This window comes from Hyperolius riggenbachi, chromosome 2 (genome assembly GCF_040937935.1).
Source record: "Hyperolius riggenbachi isolate aHypRig1 chromosome 2, aHypRig1.pri, whole genome shotgun sequence".
NCBI classification, from domain to species: Eukaryota; Metazoa; Chordata; class Amphibia; order Anura; family Hyperoliidae; genus Hyperolius; species Hyperolius riggenbachi.
Genome location: NC_090647.1, coordinates 66,820,365 through 66,845,734, shown reverse-complemented (window position 1 = coordinate 66,845,734; position 25,370 = coordinate 66,820,365). Strand labels below are relative to the sequence as shown.

Sequence of the window (25,370 nt, the reverse complement as noted above, 5' to 3'; positions counted from 1 at the left end):
GGTTGCTGTGGACCATGCGTGCTACTCCCCTTTTACCTCTCGTTCACCAGCCTTTTTTAACCAAAATAGTCCTTATCGCTTGAAGTGTCTTTGTTTGTTTTCTTTTCTCAGAGTTTTCAGGGATGCTAGCACCAGCTCTTCTTGCTTTGACGATCATCCCTCGTTTAAATGCACTTCTTTTGTCGTACCCATTTGGACATTAACTTCTGTGATAACTCTCATCTAAAGCTTGGCTTTCCTCTTATAAGCAACTCTGCGTTGTCACTCTGTCACCGGTGGACTGGTTTACTTACAAATAAACTGTTTATAATTTTTTTGAGTCACTCCGTGTACAGTTGTATAGGCATTTTTTTATGTCTTGGCACTGTAACAAACGTTTTCAAACGTGTGTGTGTTTTAAATACCGGTGTTCCTCATGCTAGGAAAAGGTACCATGCAGAGTGAGTGTTGCGTTATGCTCGTGTTATAGTGCGGGCGTTAAGCGATGCCTAACTTTTTTTCTGCTATTTCACGACGGCCTTTTTCAAGTTGTCCAAACAGCTCTAGAATGAAAAGTAGTGTGCTCACACCATGAGCAATCAGTGGAAACTGTGCAGGGGTGATCTCTCGTGTATGCTCTTGCACATGTGGCGGGGGTGAATTGCAGATTCTTCAAACGGCTAACAACAAAAATTTGCAAACTTGCTATATTCCTCTGCAGAACAATGTGTAAAGCTGGACATTGAAGATTAAGATCAATTTTGGTAAATTGTCTCTGATTGGGTGGGTGTATGCCCTAGCAGAAGGGGTTAACTCGCCTGGGCCGCCACCTCCTTGAAGTGCTTCACACCGTCCTCCATTTGTCCGACACTTCCTCCTTCTGAACTGGAACTACCACTGTAGGGCTCCCTGCACACTGAAAATCCGATTTGCGATTCTGATTGTCCCTGGATGCTATCAAAAGACAAACGCAGCATGCAGTAGCGGTTAAAAATCGGAATCGCATGTAGTGTGCAAGGAGGCCTCAAGGTGGAATTGCGAAGATTGATAGCAGCATGGAGCACGTTGGCAAGAGGTGGCTGCCCAGGTGAGTTAACCCCTTCTGTCCACCTCCCGCCCTATCAAGGAGAATTTTGCTATTCTTAAACTGATTTCGCTCCTCCTTTCTGGTCATCTGTAGACCTGACAGATCGAAAGGCAAACAGTCAAATAATGAGCCATTCCGAGATGTCCCTACATTCTATTCTGCTGTGTGCGGCAGGGCAGTGGAGTAGGTACAGAAATCTGACTCCTCAGTTTATGAAACCGACTCCAGGTACTCAAAATTACTGACTCCACAGCTCTGGTATAGGGGGGCACTTGCCATTGTTAACACTGTGTTTACCAATTAGCTGCTCTGCTGTGGCAGTCAGCTGACACAGCTGTGAGATCAAATTACTACTTGTGATTAGTCACACATGAGGGATATTAGAGAGGCTAAACTCTCAGTACATGGTGCATGTCTGTTTTCCTTCTGTCCTGTGCAAGAGTTCAGGTCCACTTTAACCCTTTCTAGTCCCAAAGGGCAGCAAATAACCCTTCCAGGACCCCACATGCATTAACCCTTCCTTATCACCAACTGCAGCGAGTAACCCCTTGCTGCGCTCCTATTGGTAATTGATGTGGCCAGTACATGTGTGTCCCCCCCCCCCCCCCCCCCTCACCACCCTGACAATCATTTTGGCCAGTATCTGTCAGCCCCAAAGCGCACACACCCCATACACACACACACACACCTCATTCACATTGTGTTCCGTTCACGTGTTGTGCAGGTTTTGTGGCTTTTTTGCGATTACCTGCGTTTTTTTTTGTTTTTTTTTTTAGCTTTTCTAAGCGGATTTGTCGAGCGATTGCGGTTTCTGAACTCTTTGAACTGGAAATAATAAATACAATGTATGTATTCTTAATGTGAATGCAATCGCTGCACAAATCTATTTTGTGAACGTTTTGCATTTCTCCTATACCCTCCATTAAGGAGGAATCTCCTCAAAAATGGTCCATGCACCGGTTTGCTGACCACAGCGCACAGATCCGCGCTGATATAAATTTTCTCATAGACCTTCATTGCACAAGCGTTCAGCAGTGGTGGTGTGTGTGTTTTATTTTATATCGCCTGTGTGAAAAGAACGAAAACTCCTCCAGCGTGAACGAGCCCTCAGTGCAGCTAGCATCTCCCACCCCGTCTTAGTAATCATTATGGCCAGTATTCCTCCTCTATTCAACCACCTTCATTAGTAATGCAGCCAATGTGCTCCACCCTCAGTAACCAGCGCGGCCAGTTGACTTTGCCATAATGCCATATTTTAACCATTCTAACCGTAAAGAACCCCTTACTAAACAGGTGGCTAAAGCTTTTTTTTTCCTTCATATGCAGAACATGTCTTCTTGTCCTTTATGCAAGCCTAGTGACAAAATGCTCATCTGCCAAGCTTTTGTATTGCCCTCTGATTTATTTGTGCATATTCATTAGTTCACCTCGGGTGTTTTTTTTTGTTTTTTTTCCCTTTTTGTACAGATCGTATATTGAGTGATATCATCTCGCCTGCTGTTTTGGAAAGACTGCGTGTTTACATCTGCGAGATGTAAGCACACAATGTTTTAAGGGAACTTGAAGTCAGAGGGATATGGAGGCTGCCATCTTAATTCCCTTATACACAATGCCAGTTGCCTGGCTATCATGCTGAGCTTTCAGGCTCCTTTTACACTGTGCAGGTTGCGCTGTGATAAGATCGCAACGTTGCTAAAGTCACATTGCCTGTACATGCACTGCATGCTGTGCGTTACACAATTAATGTGATGGCCAGTTAAAATTGTATCACATTGTGATGTGATGTTTGTTACGATGCAACCTGGCCTGGGAGTCAGTGCAGAAATCATCCGACTCATCAGTTTATGAACCTCCGACTCCAGGTACCCAAAAATTGCTCAGACTCTGACTTCAACAGCCCTGGATGCAACTGGGCATAGTGTCAAAAGAGCCTCAGGCTGGGGGCCACACTTGTTGAAAAAGCACATGTGAGTTCACACAATGCAAAATTGCATGTAATGCTTCTCAGTGCGATGCACGTCCTTCATAAGGCTGCAATTTATTTTCTTTAGCTGTGATTTGTGCATTTTGTAAAAGACTAATTCCCTTCCACATAAAATTGTACAGGATGCGTAAATCATCTGCAGAAAAACACCGGTGTCTTCCATGGCCATAAGTATGGCCTCTCCCCCAGGCTCCTCTTACACTATGTCCGTTGCTTTCTGTTATAACTGTAAGGATACCTTATGTACAAGGTAATGTCTGGTTTCCTATGGCCTCTTTCACGCTGTACTCTGAAAACCCTGAAAGCTTTCTTACAATGGACTAGTATTTAACACTTGAGCAACTAAAACACATTGGTTTTTCATCTTATTGTGTAAAAGAGGCCTTGGGCTTTAGTAGTGTTTGAGTTACACAGCTGGAACAAGCATGCAGCCAGTGGAGTCACACGAGTCAGAGGATCTGATCTGCATGCGCATTCCTGGGGTAGATATGGCATTAATGAGCATTAAAGAGACTCTAACAAAGTTTCACTGGGGGTACTTACCTCGGTAAGGGGAAGCCTCAGGTCCCAGTGAGGCTTTGCCCTCCCCTGTAGCTTCAGGCAATCCAGCACTGGCTCCCCCGAAGCATCCCGCAATCCTGGCTCGACAAGGCTTGATATATTTACTTTCCCTGGCTCCAGTGGGGTGCTGTTGTGGCTCTCAGCACCGAGATGGGCGGAAATAGCCGATCTCCGCCGGGTCCGCTATACTACGCAGGAGCAGGAGACTTGCGCCTGCGCAGTAGAGCGGCCGATAGTGATCGGCTATTTCTGCCTATCGAGCCGAGCATGCACTGGGGCCGGGAACGTAAATATCTACATCCCCGCTATTCGGAGGGGCACAGCAAGACCGCCGTGGGACACAGGACGGGGTAGCCTCAATAGGAACCGGAGACTTCCTCCCCCCCCCCCCCCCCCCCCCCCCCCCTCCCCAGTGGAAATGTTTGTTTGTTTTTTTTTGTTACAGGGTTTCTTTAAATAAAACAGATACTTGCCTAAGGAGGGAGAAGGCTCTGGGTCCTCCTCTCCTGTTCCCCTCGTTCCAGCGCTGGCTCCCTCGGTAGCGGTATTCGACCAATAGGTCGAAGACAGATCTTTCTCCCCTACAGAAGGCTTCGGAAGTCTTTTAGATTATTCCTAACAGGTTCACTTAATGTTTTGAGGCACAAATGTAGCGCTAACAAAACTTTCTTTTTATTTGTGCTGTTGTGGAGGGGGCGGGCGCGGAGCTTATAGCATATTTACAGGCATGTTTCTGCAAAGCTGCACGGGACTTATGATACTAAGTTGAATATCCTACTGAGCGCATCCTGCTGTCTTCCGTTAAAAGATTTTCTTTTAACTTTTTTTTTTTTCCTCTGATTTTGATATTTTGCTGTAGTATTATACTCCGATGTTTTATTTCCTTTACTTTTTTGGCAGTGCTGAGCGGTTTCCACTATTCGCCGTTCATCTGACAACTATATGCCTGTGAAAAAAAAGAGAAAATCCACTGCCGATGAAATGAACCTGAAGAATGTAGAATTACTAGGTAGGACAGCCCTTGCCTTGTGGCCAATAGAATCTCTGCAGAATCCCAATAATCGCTTAACACCTGCTATATCCTACATCAAAACAAAGGCCTGCACTGCATAGTGTGCACCTTGGATTTTCATTTGCCCAATATTGTTAATGATCATTTGGAATTCAAGCATCTACATGCAGGTGGCCTCTTCGGCCTAGTGCCCACCGAGCGGTTTTTGGAGCGATCCGTCGGCCGCATCCGCCTGTAAAAACGCTTGGCTAATGTATTGCAATGGGATGGTGCACACTGGCGGTTTGAGGTTTTTGACAAGCCGTAAACTTGCCTCCTGCAGCACGTTTGCGGTTTTCGGAAGCGTTTCGTCAATGTAAAGTATAGGAAAAACGCAAACCGCTCTGAAAAACGCTACTTCAGAGCGGTTTGCCAGGAGTTTTTGTTACAGAAGCTGTTCAGTAACAGCTTTTACTGTAACAATATGTGTAATCTGCTACACAAAAAACGCACCCAAAACCACTAGGTATGTTTAGAAAACCTCTCTAAACATGCCTAGAATCTCTCTGAAATCCGCTCCCAAAACCGCTAGCATATTGCAGATCTGCTAGCGGTTTTGGTGTGCTCTGGGCCTTCCTGTGGTTAGAGGAGGGAGGCAAGGTGAAGCCAGCACTGCAGTTCAAATAATGTTTATTGGGATCAAAGAATGGTAAAAGCACTTACAATCAGCTCAGGTCGGATGCGATGCGGATGTGGTGGACGCCAGGTCTATGTCCCCCTGCGGACGTCCGTTTCGCGCGTCTAACGCTTGTTCACCGCAATGGGGAAGGTGAACAAGCGCTAGACGCGCGAAACGGATGTCCGCAGGGGGACATAGACCTGGCGCCCACCACATCCGCATCACATCCGACCTGAGCGGATTGTAAGTGCTTTTACCATTCTTTGATCCCAATAAACATTATTTGAACTGCAGTGCTGGCTTCACCTCGCCTCCCTCCTCTACACAAGTTTACTATTCGTTACTGTTTGCTACTCAGCCTGTGCACGCTGTTCAAAGGGACATGCACTTTCATCTAACATAGCCAATTAAGGTCCAGTCCAATCTCCTGCTACAATCCTGAGAGTGCCGGAACCCCACTTTCCTCGCTCCATACTCTACCTGTGGTTAGCTTAAAGAGACACTGAAGCGAAAAATAATTGATATAATTAATTGGTTGTGTAGTACGGATAATTACTAGAACATTGGTTGCAAACAAATATTCTCATTTTGATTTTCAGTTTTACAGGTGTGTTTTTTTTTTTGTTTTGTTTTTTTTTTAATAACCTTGCATAATTCTCTAATATTTGCAATTTACACACTACTCAGCATTCTACATGTTTTTACAGAACAGGCAGTGAACTTTTGACCTGTCCTGAACTGTTCTCTGCAAAAGAAAAAAAAATACAGTTGAGATAAAAACCATCAGAAGTCAGAGCTCTAAGATGGCTAAATTTAAAGGCGGAAATGGGAACTGTTGGAGATGTCTTACCGCGTTTGGTTCATATATGCATATGTGGTGGTCGTGCCCGGTTATACAGAACTTTTGGAGAGAGATAGGAGATTTCATTAAACTTCCTTCCCCTTTTCATCCCAGTACCGCTCTGTTGAGTTGCATGGAACCTGACAGCTTTAGACATGCAAATAAACTAGTAATCCCTGCAGCAATTGTGGCCAGGAAACTTATAGCAAAATCCTGGAAGAACCCCGAAGCTCCCAGTATGGAAGAGTGGATATGGATGATGTCAGATTTTTTGCAAGGTGGCGAGGGCAGTGTAGAAGATGCTGGCACCAACAAACAAATGGAGGAATGGAAAATTGCATGGGAAAAAATAAGTAACATAATATGTAGTTAAGTATTTGAAGTGGAGGGGATGAGGAGAAAAGAACCAAATAACCACTATATTACCAACTGAAACTGTAAGGATAAATGGATGGATGAATGTGCAGATGCATGGATATATGTTGAAGTATAGAAGGCACTTATATGAATGTGTATGAAAGGTGAAATAAGAGTAATTGCTTTGCTTCTCAGCTTAGATATGTGACCTGTTTGTGCATGAGGCCTGTCCCCTCCATTGGCTCGTCCGGCCCTGATGGCTCATGCATGGAGGGCATGCCCATAAAATAAGTGGGTGGTCGGAAAGGGATATTAACCACTTAATGTTAAGATGGGTAGGTGGAGTTTTTTTTTTGCTGGTGTTTGTGGTTTTTTTTGTTTTTTTTCTTGCTTTCTTTTTTCTCTTTCTTACTATAATTAGTTTGACCTGAGCCACTGGTGGAATATTTGATATATTGTAGTGATGATGGAGGGGGGGAGGAGAGGAAAGAAAATCAAACTATGATGCAGACCTGAGACCCACGTATGATGGCTTCACAGCTGTCACATGGTCATATCTGGGTCACATACCGGCTGAGTTTGAAAAAGAGAAAAAAGAAAAAAAGAGAAAAAAAAAAAAGTCAGAGCTCTCTGCGACTTTGAAAGTGGTGGAGCTCAATGGCTATTTGCATAGATAACTGGAGTTTCTTAACTCTTCCTGTACTGGAAACAATATTAGACTCATGTCTCTGCTCCTAATGCTTTATTTCTAAGCTGTACTACACAACCAATTCATTATATCATATATTTTTTTCGCTTCAGTGTCTCTTTAAAGCGGATCCGAGATGAAAAACTAATTTTAACAAGTCACTTGTCTATATATCTTAGTTTAAATAGTTTACACAGCAAATCTGGCTGCAAACAGCTTCCAACAGTTTATGATTATTTCTTCCTGTGATACAATGAGAGCGGCCATGTTCTGCTTCTGATCATTATGCTGGATACACACCATGCGTTTCCGTGTTCGATGCGTCCGTCGATATGCATCTATTCGATTATTTTCGACCTGTCCGATTCAAGCTTCGATGGATCGTTAGATCGATTAGCCATACTTTACATGGCAATCGACCTAAAAATCATCGAAATGCGTTCGGAAATAATCGTATCGACGGTAGGGTTGCCGCGATTTACCGGTATTACGGTATACCACGGTTTTACAATGCACGGTAATCGCGGTAAGCACTTTTAGGAAATACCGGTTTTTGCTGTATTTCCGTATCCCCCGCCACCGCTCCGGCATTGTCCTGCTCTCCGTCTTCCTCGTTACGAAGGCAAGCTCCCAAAGCTAGTTCCTGATTGCGGGAGGCTTGTGACATGAGTGCAGGAGCTGGGTGGTGATGATACGCGTCCTGTGATGACGCAGCCACGGCTGGAGCGCACACAGAGATCTATTTCCCGGCATATCTGCTTGTATTTTTTTTTTAATTGCGGACTGTACTACAAAGGCAGAGGGGGAGTCACCAGGTCATTCCTGCCAAAATAAATAGGCAAATGAGAAAAGGCTACAGCCCGTTCTCCCTCCTGCTAGATGCATGCAGCCCTCTGCCTCCCCCGACTGCAGAGCTGACATAAACACTGATACAGATCAGTGTTCAAAGGAATGTCCAGCTCTCCTCCCCCCATGAAAATGATGAGCACGCCGCCCGCCCGGGAGAAGGAGCGAGAGACGCACTGCACATGGAGAGCTGAAGCTTAATGACACCAGATGAGCAGTGTTGCTGTGGGAGAGGTGCTGTATTTGAATGCAGCCAGTGTGTATATGTATGGCTTGTGTGTGTGAGATGTGTCTGCCTGATGTATGTGTGTGGGATGTCTGCCTGATGGATGGATGGATGGATGGATGGATGGATGGATGGGTGGATGGATGGATGTCTGCCTGATGGATGTGAATGTGTGTGTGTGTGTGTGTGTGTTACTGTATATACTGTACATACAAGTGATTTCTCCCTGATGCATGTCTCTGTGTGATGTCATGTGTCCTCATGCCCACTGCCCCCCCCCCCCCCCCCCCTGTTCTACTCTGTCCCCCTACTTTTTAAAGAAATCGTCCGCAGTGGCTTAGCACAGGACTTCGCCTAACTCATGTCCGCTCCACCCATTTGCATTTTAGTTTTCAGCTCTGGTATCCTTTAAAGGAAACCAGAGACGCAGCATAGTGAAAGTTTTTTATACATAACTGCGGCTTCCTCCAACCCATCATGCACACAGATCCCTCCCACGCCATCCTCAGCCTTTTCTATCGCTGTTACTGAGTCCCGTAACTTTGGCCAGTCACGGCCAGTTTTATGCATGCGCAGTGCGCTCCCTCCATCTCTTGCAGAAAATAGTACTACGCCTACGTAGTATTATTCTCCGCTGCAGAGAACGCACTGCACATGCTCAGACTGGCCGCGACTGGCTCAAGTTACCGGACTCAATACCAGCGATAGAAAAGGCTGAGGATGGCGGCGTGGGAGGGATCTGTGTGCACGATGGGTTGGAGGAAGCCGCAGTTATGTATAAAACTTTCACTATGCTTCATCTCTGGTACACTTTAAGGTGTATAGTAAAGTGTACCACCAGCATTTTTGAAGTGGACCTGAACTCAAATGTCCTCCCCTCTGCTCAAAGATATGCAACAGCAATTTCTTTCTTTGTTATAGCTGATACAAATCCTAAAATAAATCTGCACAGTTTCTACTTCCTGATTCATGGAAGCAGACATATTAACCTACTGTGCTTTCAAATGGCCTTATTATCTGCCCTGTCTGCCATAGGCAGTCATGTGACACGGGGAGAATGAGATTTACTTTTGGTATTGTTTGGTATTGTTGTTTTTTTTTTTACATTTAGAAGAGTAAATATTTCAAGTATGACAGGAGGACCCTAACCATTAAGGGTCTAATAAAGAAGAGTTTGTTCAACTTTGACCTTTTCTTATTTTTATAAGGGTAATTGTAATGCGAATAATTGCGTAATACCGTATACCGTAATACCGTCATACCGTGATATTTTTTTTGACGGTTATCATACCGTGAATTTTCATACCGTTGCAACCCTAATCGACGGACGCATTCGACGCGGAAACGCATGGTGTGTAGCCAGCATAACACACAGGCAAGCTGATAGCATCTCCAGCCTGTGAAAACATCACTCCCCACTCCTCCTCCCTTCTCCCCTCTGCCTCTGAAATCTCTGGCTAGTAACCTCCTCCTCCTCCCACCCAGACTGATCTCCCATAAGCCCTTGCTACATGGGTCTCAGAGTGCCTAGGCACTGGAGGAGCTGTGGGCGAGGCTTGTTTCGTTTATAGTGAATTAGGGTATTAAAACAGTCCTTTTTTTTTCTTGAGGAATTTCCTATAAACTATATGAAAGGAACACAATTATGAGAAAGTTTATCTTGGATCCACCTTGGCAGATGCTGATCCTGTAAAACGTACTATATCACTCTGGGAGTTTCATTGTCCACTATAACACAGCATCTGTCCACAGACTGTTATTAAAAGTCCACTTTATATGATCAGGATGTTATCGCAGGAGCGGTCCTCAAGCCTTAGTGACTCCACCACCTCACTCTATAGACGGGGCACTCACCCTTTGATCAGACCCACCATTAGATTGGTTCGTTATTGTGTGTTGTTTTACTAGTACTTTTCTGATTATACAATGCACCACCATTTTTATTTGTTTAACCCCTGGCGGTATAATTCCCGCGGCTACGCAGCCGCGGGAGGGTTTTTCGGCTTTTTTTTTTTTTTTTTTTACGTGTAGCTAGCCTAGCGCTAGCAACATGCTTCCCCCCCCTCCCCGCGGTGTCCGCCAGTCCCCTCCGATCGCCGCCGGCGCCGCTTGCCATGGCGACGAATGGTGTGATGTCATCGACGTCACTGACATCGTGACGTCACAGGGAGTCCCGATCCACCCCATAGCACAGCCTGGCGGCGATTGGCCAGGCTGCGCAAGGGGTATGTGGGAGGGGGCCTGTTTCCACGGCGGGTAGCGGCGCATCGGCGGCGGGCGGCGGCGATCAGAGCAAACACACAGCTAGCAAAGTGCTAGCTGCGTGTTTGAAGAAAAAAATTATGTAAAACGGCCCAGCAGGGCCTGAGCGGCACCCTTCGGCGGCTTACCCCGTGTCGCACACGGGGTTACCGCCAAGGAGGTTAAAGGATAACTGTAGCGAGCGGTATATAGAGGCTGCCATATGTATTTCCTTTTAAACAATACCAGTTGCCTGGCAGCGCTGCTGATTTGTTTGGCTGCTGTAGTGTCTGAATGACACCAGAAACAAGCCTGCAGATAATCTTGTCAGATCTGACAGACACGCCTGATCTGCTGCATACTTGTTCAGGGGCTGTGACTAAAAGTTTTACAGGCAGAGGATCAGCAGGGCTGCCAGATTTTGAAATCCAGATGCTGATGTGCTACCTGCAGCTTGGGGGGTACCCTCTGCAGACCAGAACACACAGATGAGCAGTGTATGTACAGCATTCCTAGCCCAAAACAGTCCATTCAGACACCTGCCTCAGTAGCTGTGTAACATACCGCAGTATAAATTCAATATCGGTGTGTTTCCTCACTTAAAGGGAACCTTAACTGAGAGGGAAATGGATATTTCCTTTTAAACAATACCAGTTGCCTGGCAGTCCTGCTGATCTCTTTGGCTGCTGTAGTGGCTGAATCACACACCTGAAACAAGCATGCAGCTAATCCAGTCTGATTTCAGTCAGAGCACCTGATCTGCATGCTTGTTCTGGGGCTGTGGCTGAAAGTATTAGAGGCACAGGATCAGCAGGAGAGTCAGGCAACTGGTATTATTTTAAAAGGAAAAATCCATATCTTTCTCAGTTTAGGTTCCCTTTAAGGTTTGTTTTACAGAATAAAAATATGCATATATCAAGGCACATCCCCTACAGTTAGGACATTTAGGGAGGTGCTAAAGGGGGTGTGGCCTGAAAATGGCAAAAAAAAAGTTAACCCTTTGCACACTCAAATGCAAATATTCCAACAAATGCAATCACATAGATCAATCATCCAGGCACCACTGCTCTCCCTACTGCTAAATTAAAAGTAAGAGTATTGGTTACAAAAGGAATACATTCCTTTGCGTGGTCACTTACACTGTGCAGTAGTACTCGGGTATTCGTAGGCGTCCTAATGCTACGTACACACATGCGACAACGATCGTTAAGAACGACGAACAAACTTTTAATTGATGAAAGAATGACCTAAGTAAAGGTAGTTTTAAAATGTGTGTAACGATCTGATCGTTAGAACGAACGTTACATCACAGAAAGCAACTATTGCGCCTGCGCATAAAAATGAGAAGTTCCATGGAGAAATAGTGAAATGCGCATGTCAAGCCTAGTACGAACGATCGTTTCCAACGATGTACTACTTTTGCAAACGATCGTCGTTGGTTAAAATCCGCCGAGACAGAACTTTCTTTTGTAGCGATTTGGCTCGTTCGTCGTTTGCCTTAATAGTCAGTGGTTCGTTTTTTGTAACGATCGTCGTTGGTAAAGATCGGTGAACGTTCGTTACAAACGACTATAGTCGCATGTGTGTACGCACCTTTACTCTGGCCCTGTAGCATGTATAGTGCAGACATGCAAACATTCATTGCATCAAACCTATCTAAAAGATTTGGAGCACATATCCTGATCCGTGTGATTGCATTTGTTTGAACATTTGCATGTTAGAACACACACACACCACACACCACAAACACCCTCTGCCGTTTCTGTCTTTACAAAAGCAGAGTTGAGACAATGTTGTTCTGTCTGCAGAAATCATTGTGCTGTATTTGTGGGCTTATGTTGTGTGTTTTGTTTTTTTGTTTTTTCCCCCCTCTCTCCTCAGTTATTGTAGGACACAAGCACCTGGTAGATTATTAGCAGAGGACCTGTTTTCTAGCAAAAAGTGCTTGGCTTGGTTTTATGAATATGCAGGTGAGTACTGGGATGTTCTCTGTTTTTGAAACTGGAGTTCCTCCATTAAAGCCCAATCTGGCTATAAATGCTATCCCAGATCTGTAACTCGAATGCAGCAAGTATTTTATGTATGTAGACTCCTTAATTGGCTGATATCGTCTAAGGCATTTTATTAGTGGTTCTTGGGTAGGAGTGCAAAGGCTGGACATGTTCTGCATGTCAGACTGCTATTACTATAGGCTGCAGCCTTTTCCAAGGTTCAGTCTGTAGACAAAAACAATTTATTGATTACAATCAGCCTGGGACCCACTTGCAATCACAAATCGCAGTGGCTCTGCTTTTTTTTGCTAGCATTTTTAAAGCAATTTCAGCAGTGATTCCTGGAGGTTTTTGTAGTGATTTTAGGAGGGGGGGGGGGGGGGGGGTTAGCGACTGGGTTTTTTTTGTTTTTTGTTTTTTTTTAGGTGGTTCAGGTAGTAAAGTCGCTGTTACACTTTTTTACAGTGTGCAGCGATTCACAAAGGGATTTTTACAGTGATCCTATTTTGTATTTGAGTGAACCCTCCCAAAATTCTGCAGGCAGAGCGATTGGGATTTGGCCAAAATGCAATCACTCTAGTGGCTTCCCTCCCATTTGACTTTCATTGGCAAAGCGCTTTTTGTAATCTCTGGCAATTGTCAGCGATCAACCGCTGACAAAAGTGCTCAAGTGGGTCCCAGGCCTAAGGCTTCATCAGATCAGTACAGCGCCCATCGCTGCAGTGAAAAGAGCTAGGAGCACCTTAGCTGTTGGGCACAATCTGTAAATGCACCTGTTCCTTCTTGCATTCAAATTTAACTTGCAAACAAACCTATAGTCCCTTTCTTGTTTGCAATCTGGGGATTGCCTGTATAACATTTTCATGTCAGTGAATAGACTAATTGGTGGAGCTGCAGTCAAACTTCTTAGAGGCCCTGTAGTGACACTTAGAAAAATGCAGCAAATTATTCAGGATACCTACTTTTACAGTAATTTCCATGGGGGGGGGGGGGGGGGGGTAATTGATCCCTCACTGATCTGAATCTTATCAGTTTGCCACATTGGGCACACATTTCTGCTTGTATGGCCACAACAGGCCATGCACATCCTAGTTTTTTGTCCCTCACCGCTTCTGAGGTCCTACATGGAGTGCTAGGGACTTGGGAAGAGGGATGCTGCTGATATCACATCCTGTGATCAGGAAGGCAGAGCTCTGAGCTGTCATATCAGACAAGACCCATAACATTTATATTCTGCTTTTCTACTGGCTGACTCAAAACGCTAAGCAGTACCAGTGTTAGGGAGTCTTGCCCAACATCTCCTTACTGAATAAGCGAAGGAAAGCCATATGCTCTGTAACCCCCAAGGCAAACTCACTGGTGCTGGATCTGGATAAGCCAAACCATCATAAGCGACAAGAGAGGGATTCACGGACTTCAGATGAGTTTGTAAAAAGCCGAATAACTTTATTGCAAAAGTCCACAAAAGGCATAGACATCCATGGGAAGAAACTGACGCATGTCAGGCTCAGTGTGTGCACTTAGTCATAGTTAGCAGTTAGAACTATGACTAAGGGCACATACTGATCCCGATACGTGTCAGCATTTGATTCTGTGGATGTCTGTCTTTTTGTGGACTTTTGCAATAAAGTTATCCGGCTTTTTACGAACTCATCTGAAGTCTGTGGATACTTCTCTTGCTCCTTACTGAATATCTGCTGGCTTGCCGAACAGGAAGAGCCGAGATTTGAACCCGGGACGCCTGTCAGAAGCAGAGTACAGTATCCAGCCAATATCGGGCAGGCATTGTCTCGGCTATTGTATTCTGGTATGAAACGAGCGAGGCAGGCCCATTTATATGTTCTATCTGTGAGGTTTGTTACTGCTGGTTGAATGCCTAGAATTTTTCTTGGTTTGATACTTGGCTACAAGATTCGCATAGCTGCGGTAAAATTAGCATGTGCAGGCAGCACATGGCAATATTGCTGATATGTATGCCAGCAGAGTACCAGGAGATGCATAAATAATGCAAGTGTTGCTACAGTAACGCACGTTATTCTTTTTGCATAATGAGCCTTACCCATCTATTGCTGGTCTGGCTAATTGCACAACAAGCACTATCCTGCTGGTAAGATTGCAGAGCACTGCCTGCCTCCACTGTTTTATCAGGGCTTTGTGAATCGGGCCACTTCTATGCAATCATTTCACGTCTTTTATTGTAAATTGTGCCTTTTTTTCTAAATTTATGGTTTTTGTTCTCTCTTTATACAACAGGTCCAGATGAAATTGTGGGGCCAGAAGCAATGGAAAAATTCTGTGAAGACATAGGCGTAGAACCAGAAAATGTAAGCTCTTTGATGCACCTAAAATATATATATATTTACATTTTTCCCTTCCAACCACTTGCTGATGTAATTCACCCCCTTATGCAGTAAGCTGGGGCACAGAAGGATCCCCATGCTCCTACATAAGCAGGTGGATTATGCAGTGGTTGATGAATAGCTTTTAGTGTTGGTTTCCGAATTTTGGAAAACCCCCAAATACTCCAAAAAAAAAACAACCACAGTTTAGCACCATTTCAGTACCGAACAGACCAGGGCAGTTCACTTACTTGTGCTACACATGACTAATGATGCTTCTTCTTTCCAAAGCTGAAAGGAGGAAGTGTCGTCGTCAATGTGGCGCAAGTAAGTGAACTGCCCCTGTCTGCTTGTTCGGTACTTAGATGATTTGCATCGAATTGGCCTTACCGAGTAACATGCAGTGTGTTTGCTTTCTGTTCACCTGTTCCATTTTCTGTCTCCTGCAGATAATTATGTTGGTTCTGGCCTGGAAACTAGAAGCTGAAAGTATGGGCTTTTTCACAAAGGAGGAGTGGTTAAAAGGAATGACCTCGCTACAGTAAGTCTGGTCTCACTCTTGCATGGTGTGTGCAGGTACACTCCTTTTTATTCTTATAGGTAAGCTGGCCAACAGATTTGGGGGGGGGGGGGTCTAAGAATGGCTGCAGTTTATATTTTCCCATTTGCTTGTGCTCTGCCCACTTTGTAACCTTGACAGTGTAACTGAATGACCAAATCCCTTTTTTTTTTTTTTTTTTTAGTTGCTGCCTAGTCTTCAGTTCTGCTTATCGGAACTAAACGAACATACATATGTAAATGCATCCCTATTGCCTGGTTTAGGACCCGTTCATATGGTTCATTCCATAAAAATCATTCACTTTATTGGAGCGTAGGTGTGAACCCAGCCTTATACTCCACATCTAGCACACATGGCCCTTTTTAGTTGGTTATGAGCTTGTAATGGATTTTGCGCCTTGCGTTTGCAAGAAAGATAAAGTGGTCAGTGTTTGTTTTTTACGTTCTTGGATCCCTGTTTTAATCTAGATTTTATCCTTCTATTACAGATGTGACTGCACAGAGAAGTTACAGGGTAAATTTGATTATCTTCGCGCTCAACTGAACGATAGCACTGCCTTTAAGAATATTTATCGATATGCTTTCGATTTTGCAAGGGTAAGTATATCACGCCTTTGAAAACTGTATTATTTAGCAGACCATGTATCTCAACACATAGAAGGGGTAGGAAAAACTAAAGCAAAATAATGCAATTGTCTGACAGTCAGTTAGGCTTGATCTTTGAAACCAGTTAGGGTTGCTAAGGGCAACTGCCCTACTTCTGCTCCAGTTTTGGCCTCCATATGCACAGTGTCAGGCAGAAAACCTTTATTTGCTGTATTAGCTTTTGGGTAAGGAACTCTTGCACAGCACACAATGAAAAGTATTTTATTCCACATCTAGTTGCTGAAGAATTTACTTCTGTTTTTTACAGATTAGATCAAAGTGTCTCATTGGTTCCTAGCAGTAGGTGTGAATAGACTGCAGAAGTGCTCTGCCCAGCTCTCCATATAGTAAACACTGAGGCTTAAAGGGACCACAAGCAGAAAAATAAATTCTTACCTGGTGTTCCCTGCAGAAGTGAAACCCAAGTGAAACTTCATTACAATTTATAGAAATCCTAAAAAAAAACTGAAGAAATATTATTTTCCTCCATTAAGGTTATCATGCTGGGGTTTATCTTTTAGAGCAGAGAGGAAGTTCTAAGTTTAGTTCCACTTTAAGCTTATTGTTGAGCTTGAGGTAACATTGGTGGTAAGTTCCTGGGTTAGTTTAATGGCTCATTCACAGTAGCCTTGGTGCACATTGCGCTGTGCTGTTGTCGCTTAGGATTCCGCTTGGCATGCAAGGGGCCGTTCACGCTAATAGGTGCGGTGCTTTGGGAGAAATATGCAACCAACAAGATATTCATGGATGGCCTATTTACTTATATGGAATGTGACTGCACTGCATACAGTAACAGGAAACAGACTCAAACTGTTTTCATCAGACACTTACCCCCTACTTTTTTTTTGGGGGGGGGGGGGGGGGTTGCTCCACATATGTCCTACCTTATGCCAACCCTTTCTATATATTGTGCAGAGCTGCATAATATGTTGGCGCTTTATAAATAAAATAGCCTATCTACATGGCTGCTAGTGTGAACTAGATGGGACCTGACTCTGAAGTTGTAACAGATGTATATATGTCAAGTAGGTATTGAATTGGAATCTTTCAGAAATGTATGAATTAAGTCTGAGTTTATTTTAATTTTTTTTTCTTTTTTTTGCCTCAGGACAAGGACCAGCGGAGCCTGGACTTAGATACAGCTAAATCCATGTTAGCACTTTTGCTAGGAAGAACGTGGCCCTTATTTTCCGTGTTCTACCAATATCTGGAGGTAAAATTCCATGTTTGGATAGTTACTGTATTGAAACAAAGACCATGACGGCGCATTCACAGCATGAGCTTTTAAGAGACTATAAAGCCAAGTTACAGATTGCATGCTCTCCTGTCAGGTAAAAAGTTATGACTTGCGTGTTTCAAGTCCCCACACCCCTTCCGAAGACTTCTTTATCCTACTTCTCAAATTACTGTATGGCCAAACTGGGCACAGGATTGTCACAGTATGGTAGAATCTGGTTACAGTGAACTCTGATATAATAAACCTCTGGCTATAGTAAGCTCAGTCCTCAGGTCCCGGGCATCCGCTGTATGGATACAATGTATGACCAATTATGATATAGTAAACTACTTGGCCAGGTCCCTTGAAGTTTACTATAAGGCAGGGGTCTCAAACTCGCAGGCCATTTGCGGCCCTCGATGCAATATTTTGTGGCCCTCACTGGCAAAAGCTTCCTTATAGTTCGCTTCAGTGCTCCCAAGTAATCCGCCGCATCCCTGCCGCTAAACGAAGGCTGCAGAGCCCCCAAATCGCCCGGGGGCAATCCGCCGGCATTTCCTGGAAGGGGCAGAGCTTTCAGCTCTGCCCCTCCTGACGTCAATCGCCGCCCGGATCGCCGCCTCTCCCCGCACCTCTCTGTGAAGGAAGAGTGAGAGGGGCGGGCAGAGGAGACGATGCGCCGCGATTGTGAAATTCCTTATGCCGCCCAGCCTCATCCTGACTTTGCCTCCTGTGGCCCCCCATGTAAATTGATATTGAGACCCCTGCTATAAGGGGATTTTACTGTAACTTCATGAAAATGTTGTGTCGCAGTCTTACTGATAACTGTCTTGGGCATTCTGCTCTCTCAGGTCCTCTGCTTGGAAAGGGCTGAATGTTAGACATGCCACTATAGCTTGTGGATTCAATGGTTGTGCAGGAGAGACTTGAGCTGCTGTTTGTGGAGAACATACATTTATTTTTGAAGGTTTATACCCAACAGGATTTTGCTGTACTTGTGTATACTTAGCCACCAAATACATTTAGCATTGCCAAAGCAAAACATTAGCGTGGGAGGGGGTGGTTGTGGGATTAAGGAAATGGTATAAGTGCTGGTATATACAGTCCATAAGGGTGTGGAGGATGTAAGGGACAGTATATGGGACTGGGATATATAGTCCTTAGGGGTGAGAAGGGCAAAGGGGTGGTATACAGTCCATACAGTCATGGGGTATCCTGTTCCCCTCAGTTAGTGGCAGGTAGCAACATATCTGGCCGCTATTTGCACTGTTTCCTCTTCCCCTTGGTAGGATGTAGTTTCCTTGCCTCATCTGCGGAGGTGAAATCCTGGATGTGGTCTGAGAGTCTCTGGAAGTGGGCAGTCCTTACTGGTGCGTGTTTGCTGCAGTGCAGCAGAAAGTGGGCCTCATCATCCTGGGCCCCTTAGTCACATTGTCTGCACAGTCTCTGCTCCCGGGGCTTCCATGTCTGTCTGTACCGTATTGTCTCTACCTCCAGGCTGTAGGCACTCAGATGGTACAGGATCAGGGTCTTTCTTTATGGTGGTGTAGCCTCTCCAGATATGGGCTATTGTGTACGCCCTCTGCAGTGATTGGTAGACGTTGAGTTTCTTGGAGTTCTGTCACTCCTCCATTCCTCTAGGTATCATTCCTTGCAACTTTCTATAGTCCTTTTTTTTTTTTTTTATTTTGGTTTTGTCAGGCTGTGTTGGTGGTCCTGGCTGGGCTGACTGCTGACGCTTTTCTTAAAGGGACTCCGAGCTCAGCGAAAAAAGTAAAGTTGTACTCACCAGGGTCTTTCTCCAGCCCAGTGCTGGTCGGGAGGTCCCACGCCGGCGTCCTGGCTCCTCTCCTTCACCCCGCTCCGGTATCGTTGACAGGCCGCAGCCCGGGCGACACTCGGTGGAGTGTCGGGCTGCAGCTTCCGCGTATGACGCGGATTACGTCACACGCCGGCCGCCTCGCGTCATCACGGCGGCCGGCGTGAAAGTACTGCGCATGCGCGATTAAAGCGCGCATGCGCAGTACTTTCACGCCGGCCGCCGTGATGACGCGAGGCGGCCGGCGTGTGACGTAATCCGCGTCATACGCGGAAGCTGCAGCCCGACACTCCACCGAGTGTCGCCCGGGCTGCGGCCTGTCAACGATACCGGAGCGGGGTGAAGGAGAGGAGCCAGGACGCCGGCGTGGGACCTCCTGACCAGCACTGGGCTGGAGAAAGACCCTGGTGAGTACAACTTTACTTTTTTTGCTGAGCTCGGAGTCCCTTTAAAGGACCACTATTGCGAAAATCTTAACATTTTAAATACATGGAATCTCTTACAAATAAGTACATTTCTTCCAGAGTAAAATGAGCATAAACTACTTTTGTCCTCTGTTGCTGTCACTTACAGTGGGTAGTTGAAATTTGACTGAACTAACAGATGTTTGTATTAGTCCATCTCTTCATGGGGGATTCTCAACATGGCCTTTATTTTTATTTTTTTTATAAAGACACTCTCAAAATGCTGGCCAGCCTCCCTGCTCACTGCACACTTTTTTGGCAGTTGGGCGGAGCAACTGCCATTCACTAACTGCATTTGAAAATAAAGAAGACCCTGAGAATCTCCCATGAGGAGATGGGCTAGTCCAAAACACATCGGTTCTGTCAGATTTCTACTACCTATTGTAAGTGAAAGCAGTATAGGAGAAGAGTAACTTATGGGTCATTTTACTCTGGAAGAAAAGTACTTCTTACTTGTATGTGCTTACGTGTATTTAAAATGTTACCATTTTCGCGATGGTGGTTTTTCAAGAGCGCATGGTATGGCCTGGGCCCCAAGGCTCAGTGAGACTTTATGGTGGTAAGTGCTGGGGCTGCTGCTCTGTGCCCAGGATGACTCCTTAATGTCTTTGTTGTGAATCCAGTATACATGCCTATGAATACTGAAAAGTGCTAAAATGACTTTCATTCTGTCTTCACAGCAATCAAAATACAGAGTTATGAACAAAGACCAGTGGTACAATGTATTAGAATTCAGCCGAACTGTTAATGCCGATCTTAGTAACTATGATGAAGATGGTGCCTGTGAGTATATCCAAGTGTAATTGTTGTACTCTGTTATACAGTGATTATTTAAAGAGGCACTGTAGTGACATATAGTAGAATGCAGTGTTCAAGATATCCACATTTTAACCCAACACTGAAATGATCCTGAAGTGCTCCAGAGACAGTTGCTGCCTTTCACTACTGCAACACGCTGCACTCCATCTTCTCATAGAGAACACGAAAAAGTATCCATATAGGCAATAATATATAATCAAACACCTCAATAGTTCCAGTAGTCGCATTTTATTCAGGCAAAATATCCCAAACATACCACAAAGACATCTTCTCAACTTCTGGCTGTAAAGGTGGAACTGAGGGGAAGATTGACAGCAACGTACATTGCGGTGGGGCGAGTCAGAGACTTGGGTAAGTTGACCCTCTGCTGTGGTCAGCAGTCCAGTGAAAACTGTTTTGCAAAACTTTCTTTGCTTATCATTAAAGTTGACCTCAACCGTGGACCTTAAAAAAAAGTTTCATTTATCTGGGGCTTCCCCAAGCCCCCTACAGCTGTCCTGTGTCCTCTAGTCCCCGCTGTGGTAAGTTTCGTTTTTGACAGTCCACCCCCGGCCATGCCTAGTCTTCTTCGCCTTCCTGCCGTCAAGCGCAGGCGTAGTGCACCTGCGCAGGACGGACTTGACACCGGCAAGGCAAAGACGACTACGCGTGGCCGAGGCTCGGCTCTCCGCATGAAAATGAATCTAACCCACAGCAGGAACCGGAGGACACTCGGAGCGGCGAGGACACAGGACGGCTGCAGGGGGCTTGGGGAAGCCCCAGGTAAGTGAAACTTTTTTTTTTTTAAGTTCACTTTGTTAGTTGCATCATTAACCCTCTGGGCGATACAATTATATCGCCCAGGAGGGGGCGCAGCACTTTTTTTTTTTTTTTTTTTTTTTTTTTTTTTTTAATATTATAAATCCTGTAGCGAGCCCTGGGCTCGCTACATGATAGCCACAGCGCAGCGGCATCCCCCCACCCACTCCGATCGCCTTCGGCGATCAGAGTAAGCAGTAAATCCCGTTCAGAACGGGATTTCCTGCTGGGCTTCCCCGGTCGCTATGGCGACGGGGCGGGATGACGTCACCGATGTCATGGACATCGTGACGTCAGAGGGAGTCCCGATCCACCCCTCGGCGCTGCCTGGCACTGATTGGCCAGGCTGCGCAAGGGGTCGGGGAGGGGGGGCTGCGCGGCACGGCGGGTAGCGGCGGCGATCGGAAGTTACACGCATAGCTGCGTGTAACAAAAAAAATTATGCAAATCGGCCCACCAGGGCCTGAGAACTCCTCCTGCCCGACATACCCCGAGCTCAGCTCGGGATTATCGCCCAGGAGGTTAAATGCTGTGGTGGGAGGGTCTGCAGATCTGTAGTGCTGCAGTGGGAGGAGATTGGCTGAGTCACAGTTTATGTGCTGGGGAAAAACTTCCACTATACGAGCAATAGGGAGCTACTGGATGCCGCCATGCAGGAACTTTCAATATGTTTATTGCAGAAAGTACAGGTGTGCAATGCAGCGCACTTCATTTTTAACATCATTATCATATGCATTTAAAAACAAAGCTGATCAGGGCCAATGACAGGGATATGTTGGCTGCCATATTCACCCTTTTGTGTCTTGGAATTTGTTATACATTTTATAACATTATTTTGTTTTACATTTTATTCATCATGTTACTTTAGTCCCTGTAATTACCAATTATTTTGTACCCCATGTGTCTTAATTTTATACAATACCATGAAATATGTTGGCGCTTTATAAATCAATAATTTCCTTTTTAAAGTCAGTTGTGTGGCATAAGATGCAGTAGTATCTGGCTCACACACATGTAACGAGCATTCGACACCACACCTGATGGGCATACTTGTGTAGATGAATGCATTAGAGACACAGTATGGCCTGGTGCACACCAGAGGAGTTTTTCTGAGCGTTTTGAGTTTTTAAATCTGCTGCTAATGTTATCCTATGTGTCTGTGCACACTGGAGCAATGAGGTTTTGTAAAAAAAACCCATAGCATTACATTGGGAAGATTAGCACATTCAATCACAGCGCCAGGAATTACGTTGTCAAAGCAGGAACTCCAATCCACCTCCAGAGACCTCTCCTGTATTTTGGGTGCTATATTGCAGTGTTTCTCAACATTTTATTAGTATGTACCCCTTTTAAAACCCTGTACTTGCCAAGTACCCCCTAGCATAGTAAACATTCTCGCAAGTACCCCTTGACAAATGTATGTATGTATCATATTACATGATAATTGGTTCTAAACAATTTCCAAGCATTTACTATTGCTTTTATTCAGCTAAATTACTAATTTGGTATTGTTTAAATGGGATGTATCATTTTCTAAAACTCTAAATTTGTTATTCTTGGTTAAGTATAGCAAGTCTGAGTACCCCCTGGAACCATCAGAAGTACCCCCTGGGGTACGCGTACCGCACGTTGAGAACCTAGGCTATATTGTGTGCTCCCAGCAGCCCAATAAAAATAGAGAAGGAGAAGGTGCTCTCAGCGGATATGTTACAGGCAAATATTTATTGGAAATGGATAAATATAAACAATGCAGTAAATTCACTCACATCATGAGGGTCCTATACCAGTTAGGACCCTCTCCGGCTAGATCGCTTCCCACCCTGTGGTACTCAGTATCAAATACGATCAGAAGTGCATAGCCCGCTCTCGTCCTGACTAGTTTCGGCCTCTCGCCGTCATCAGGGGATATCCCCGGAGAGGGTCCTAACTGGTATAGGACCCTCATGATGTGAGTGAATTTACTGCATTGTTTATATTTATCTATTTCCAATAAATATTTGCCTGTAACATATCCGCTGAGAGCACCTTCTCCTTCTCTGTTGTTATTGGGCTGCTGGGAGCACACAATATAGCACCCAAAATACAGGAGAGGTCTCTGGAGGTGGATTGGAGTTCCTGCTTTGACAACGTAATTCCTGGCGCTGTGATTGAACGTGCTACTGTTTCTGTGGAGGAGAGAGGGTCCTACCCTTAACACGGCTGCAAAGGTTGTTGCTCTAAAAAGAATAAGGAAGAGGATTTCGTGTATGTCCTTGTGGGGCGCCTCTATATGCTACAGAATTACATTGGGAAGAGCTTTTAGAGGTTTCAAAAGCTCTTCCCAATGTAATGCTATGGGGTTTTTTACAAAACCTCATTGCTCCAGTGTGCACAGACACATAGGATAACATTAGCAGCAGATTTAAAAACTCAAAACGCTCAGAAAAACTCCTCTGGTGTGCACCAGGCCTATCCGTAGGAAAGCCATGATCAGCATAATTTAAAGAGAAACCGTAACCAAGGATTGAACTTCATCCCAATCAGTAGCTGATACCCCCTTTCCCATGAGAAAACTTTTCCTTTTCTCAAACGGATCATCGGGGGCTCTGTATGGCTAATATTGTGGTGAAACTCCTCACACAGTGTGACGTCAGGACTATGGTGCTGACATCACACTGTGGGAGCCTTGTTGCATTGTGGGAAATACGTTATTTTTTTGGACTAGAAGTCCACTTAGTGACTGATGAGTACACTTTTTTTCTCCCCCATAAGTGGAGAAAAGTCACTGCGTCTTCTAGTCCAAATGCAGGGAGTTCCTGACTTGTGAACACCCGCCAATACGAACCTCCAATCTGCCGCAATGTCGGGACACCCTGTACTGTGCCCATGCAGAAGAGAACACAAAGGGACATAGAGGGGTGGGTACATGGACACAGGGAGACGCAAGAAGTACGCAGGGGGCATAATCCACAAGATGCCACTTCACCATGGATACACTTAGTTTAGTTTTTTTTTTTTTTTTTTTTTTTTTTTCCCCTGGTATTTGTCCTCTACACCTAGGTGCATCTTATGGTCTGAAAAATATGGTAACAGCTGTTTTCCAACTGCCAATGAGCAAACACTGGCTAAATTATGTACACATAATTATTGTAAAAATCACTTTTGTTCGTGACGTTATTTTCACTGGAGTTCCTCTATAAATGAGGTGAAAAATGGGACGGGCTGCCTATATTGGACATGCCACTAAATTTTGCAAATACCCGACTTGTGTCTTTGTGCTTCTAGGGCCGGTTCTACTGGATGAATTTGTGGAGTGGTATAAACATCGCCAGTCATTATAGCCAGATCTGTTCTGGACACACAATACGAACTTTCAGCTGCCCCACAAGCCCTAAACATGAAGTGTGTGAAGAATATGCTCCACCTGGCCGAAGACTCCCAACCTTTTCTCTCATTTTACCATTTTAAGCAGGAACTGAAGCCTTGTTACACATAAAGTTGTCCAGCAATCAGTACGGCCCCCTCTGTTGCACTCATTCATTGTTAAGTGACCATTACTGTTCTCTCAAATTGACACCAATGTTAGATTTACACCCATACTTACTGGACTGTTCAATTTTTGTTTTATTGCCATTTGTTTTCTACCCTTTAAAGGGATACTGTAGGGGGGTCGGGGAAAATGAGCTGAACTTACCCGGGGCTTCTAATGGTCCCCCGCAGACATCCTGTGCCCGCGCAGCCGCTCACCGATGCTCCGGCCCCGCTTCCGGTTCACTTCTGGAATTTCTGACTTTAAAGTCAGAAAACCACTGCGCCTGCGTTGCCGTGTCCTCGATCCCGCTGATGTCATCAAGAGCGCACAGCGCAGGCCCAGTATGGTCTGTCTGCGCAGTACACTCCTGGTGACATCAGCGGGAGCGAGGACACGGCAACGCAGGCGCAGTGGTTTTCTGACTTTAAAGTCAGAAATTCCAGAAGTGAACCGGAGGCGGGGCCGGAGCATTAGGGAGTGGCTGCGCCAACACAGGATGGCTGCGGGGGACCATTAGAAGCCCCTGGTAAGTTTAGCTCATTTTCCCCCGACCCCCCCCCCCCCCCTTCCCTTACAATATCCCTTTAAGCTTTTGCTCTACCTGTTAGGTTACACAGTACCTACATGCTGCCATAATAGGGTATCTGGTTTCTCCAGGTTCTAAAATCCCACCAAATTCTCCTTTTTAATGTGGCTGTGTCCCCTTCTTCATTGTTTCGCGATGGATCCT

The 25,370-nt window shown here is 45.1% G+C and overlaps 1 protein-coding gene across 1 annotated transcript; it reads left to right on the top strand.

Annotated features, from left to right (window-relative positions):
* The first annotated feature begins 4,553 nt into the window (after positions 1-4,553).
* Positions 4,554-24,620, top strand: DCUN1D5 (defective in cullin neddylation 1 domain containing 5). Its single transcript, XM_068264956.1, is given in 9 exon segments — positions 4,554-4,592; positions 4,595-4,620; positions 12,362-12,450; positions 14,725-14,795; positions 15,260-15,351; positions 15,857-15,965; positions 17,122-17,226; positions 20,193-20,295; positions 24,394-24,620. Coding segments are annotated over 9 exon segments (690 nt in total). The 3' UTR covers positions 24,450-24,620.
* The last annotated feature ends 750 nt before the right edge of the window (positions 24,621-25,370 follow it).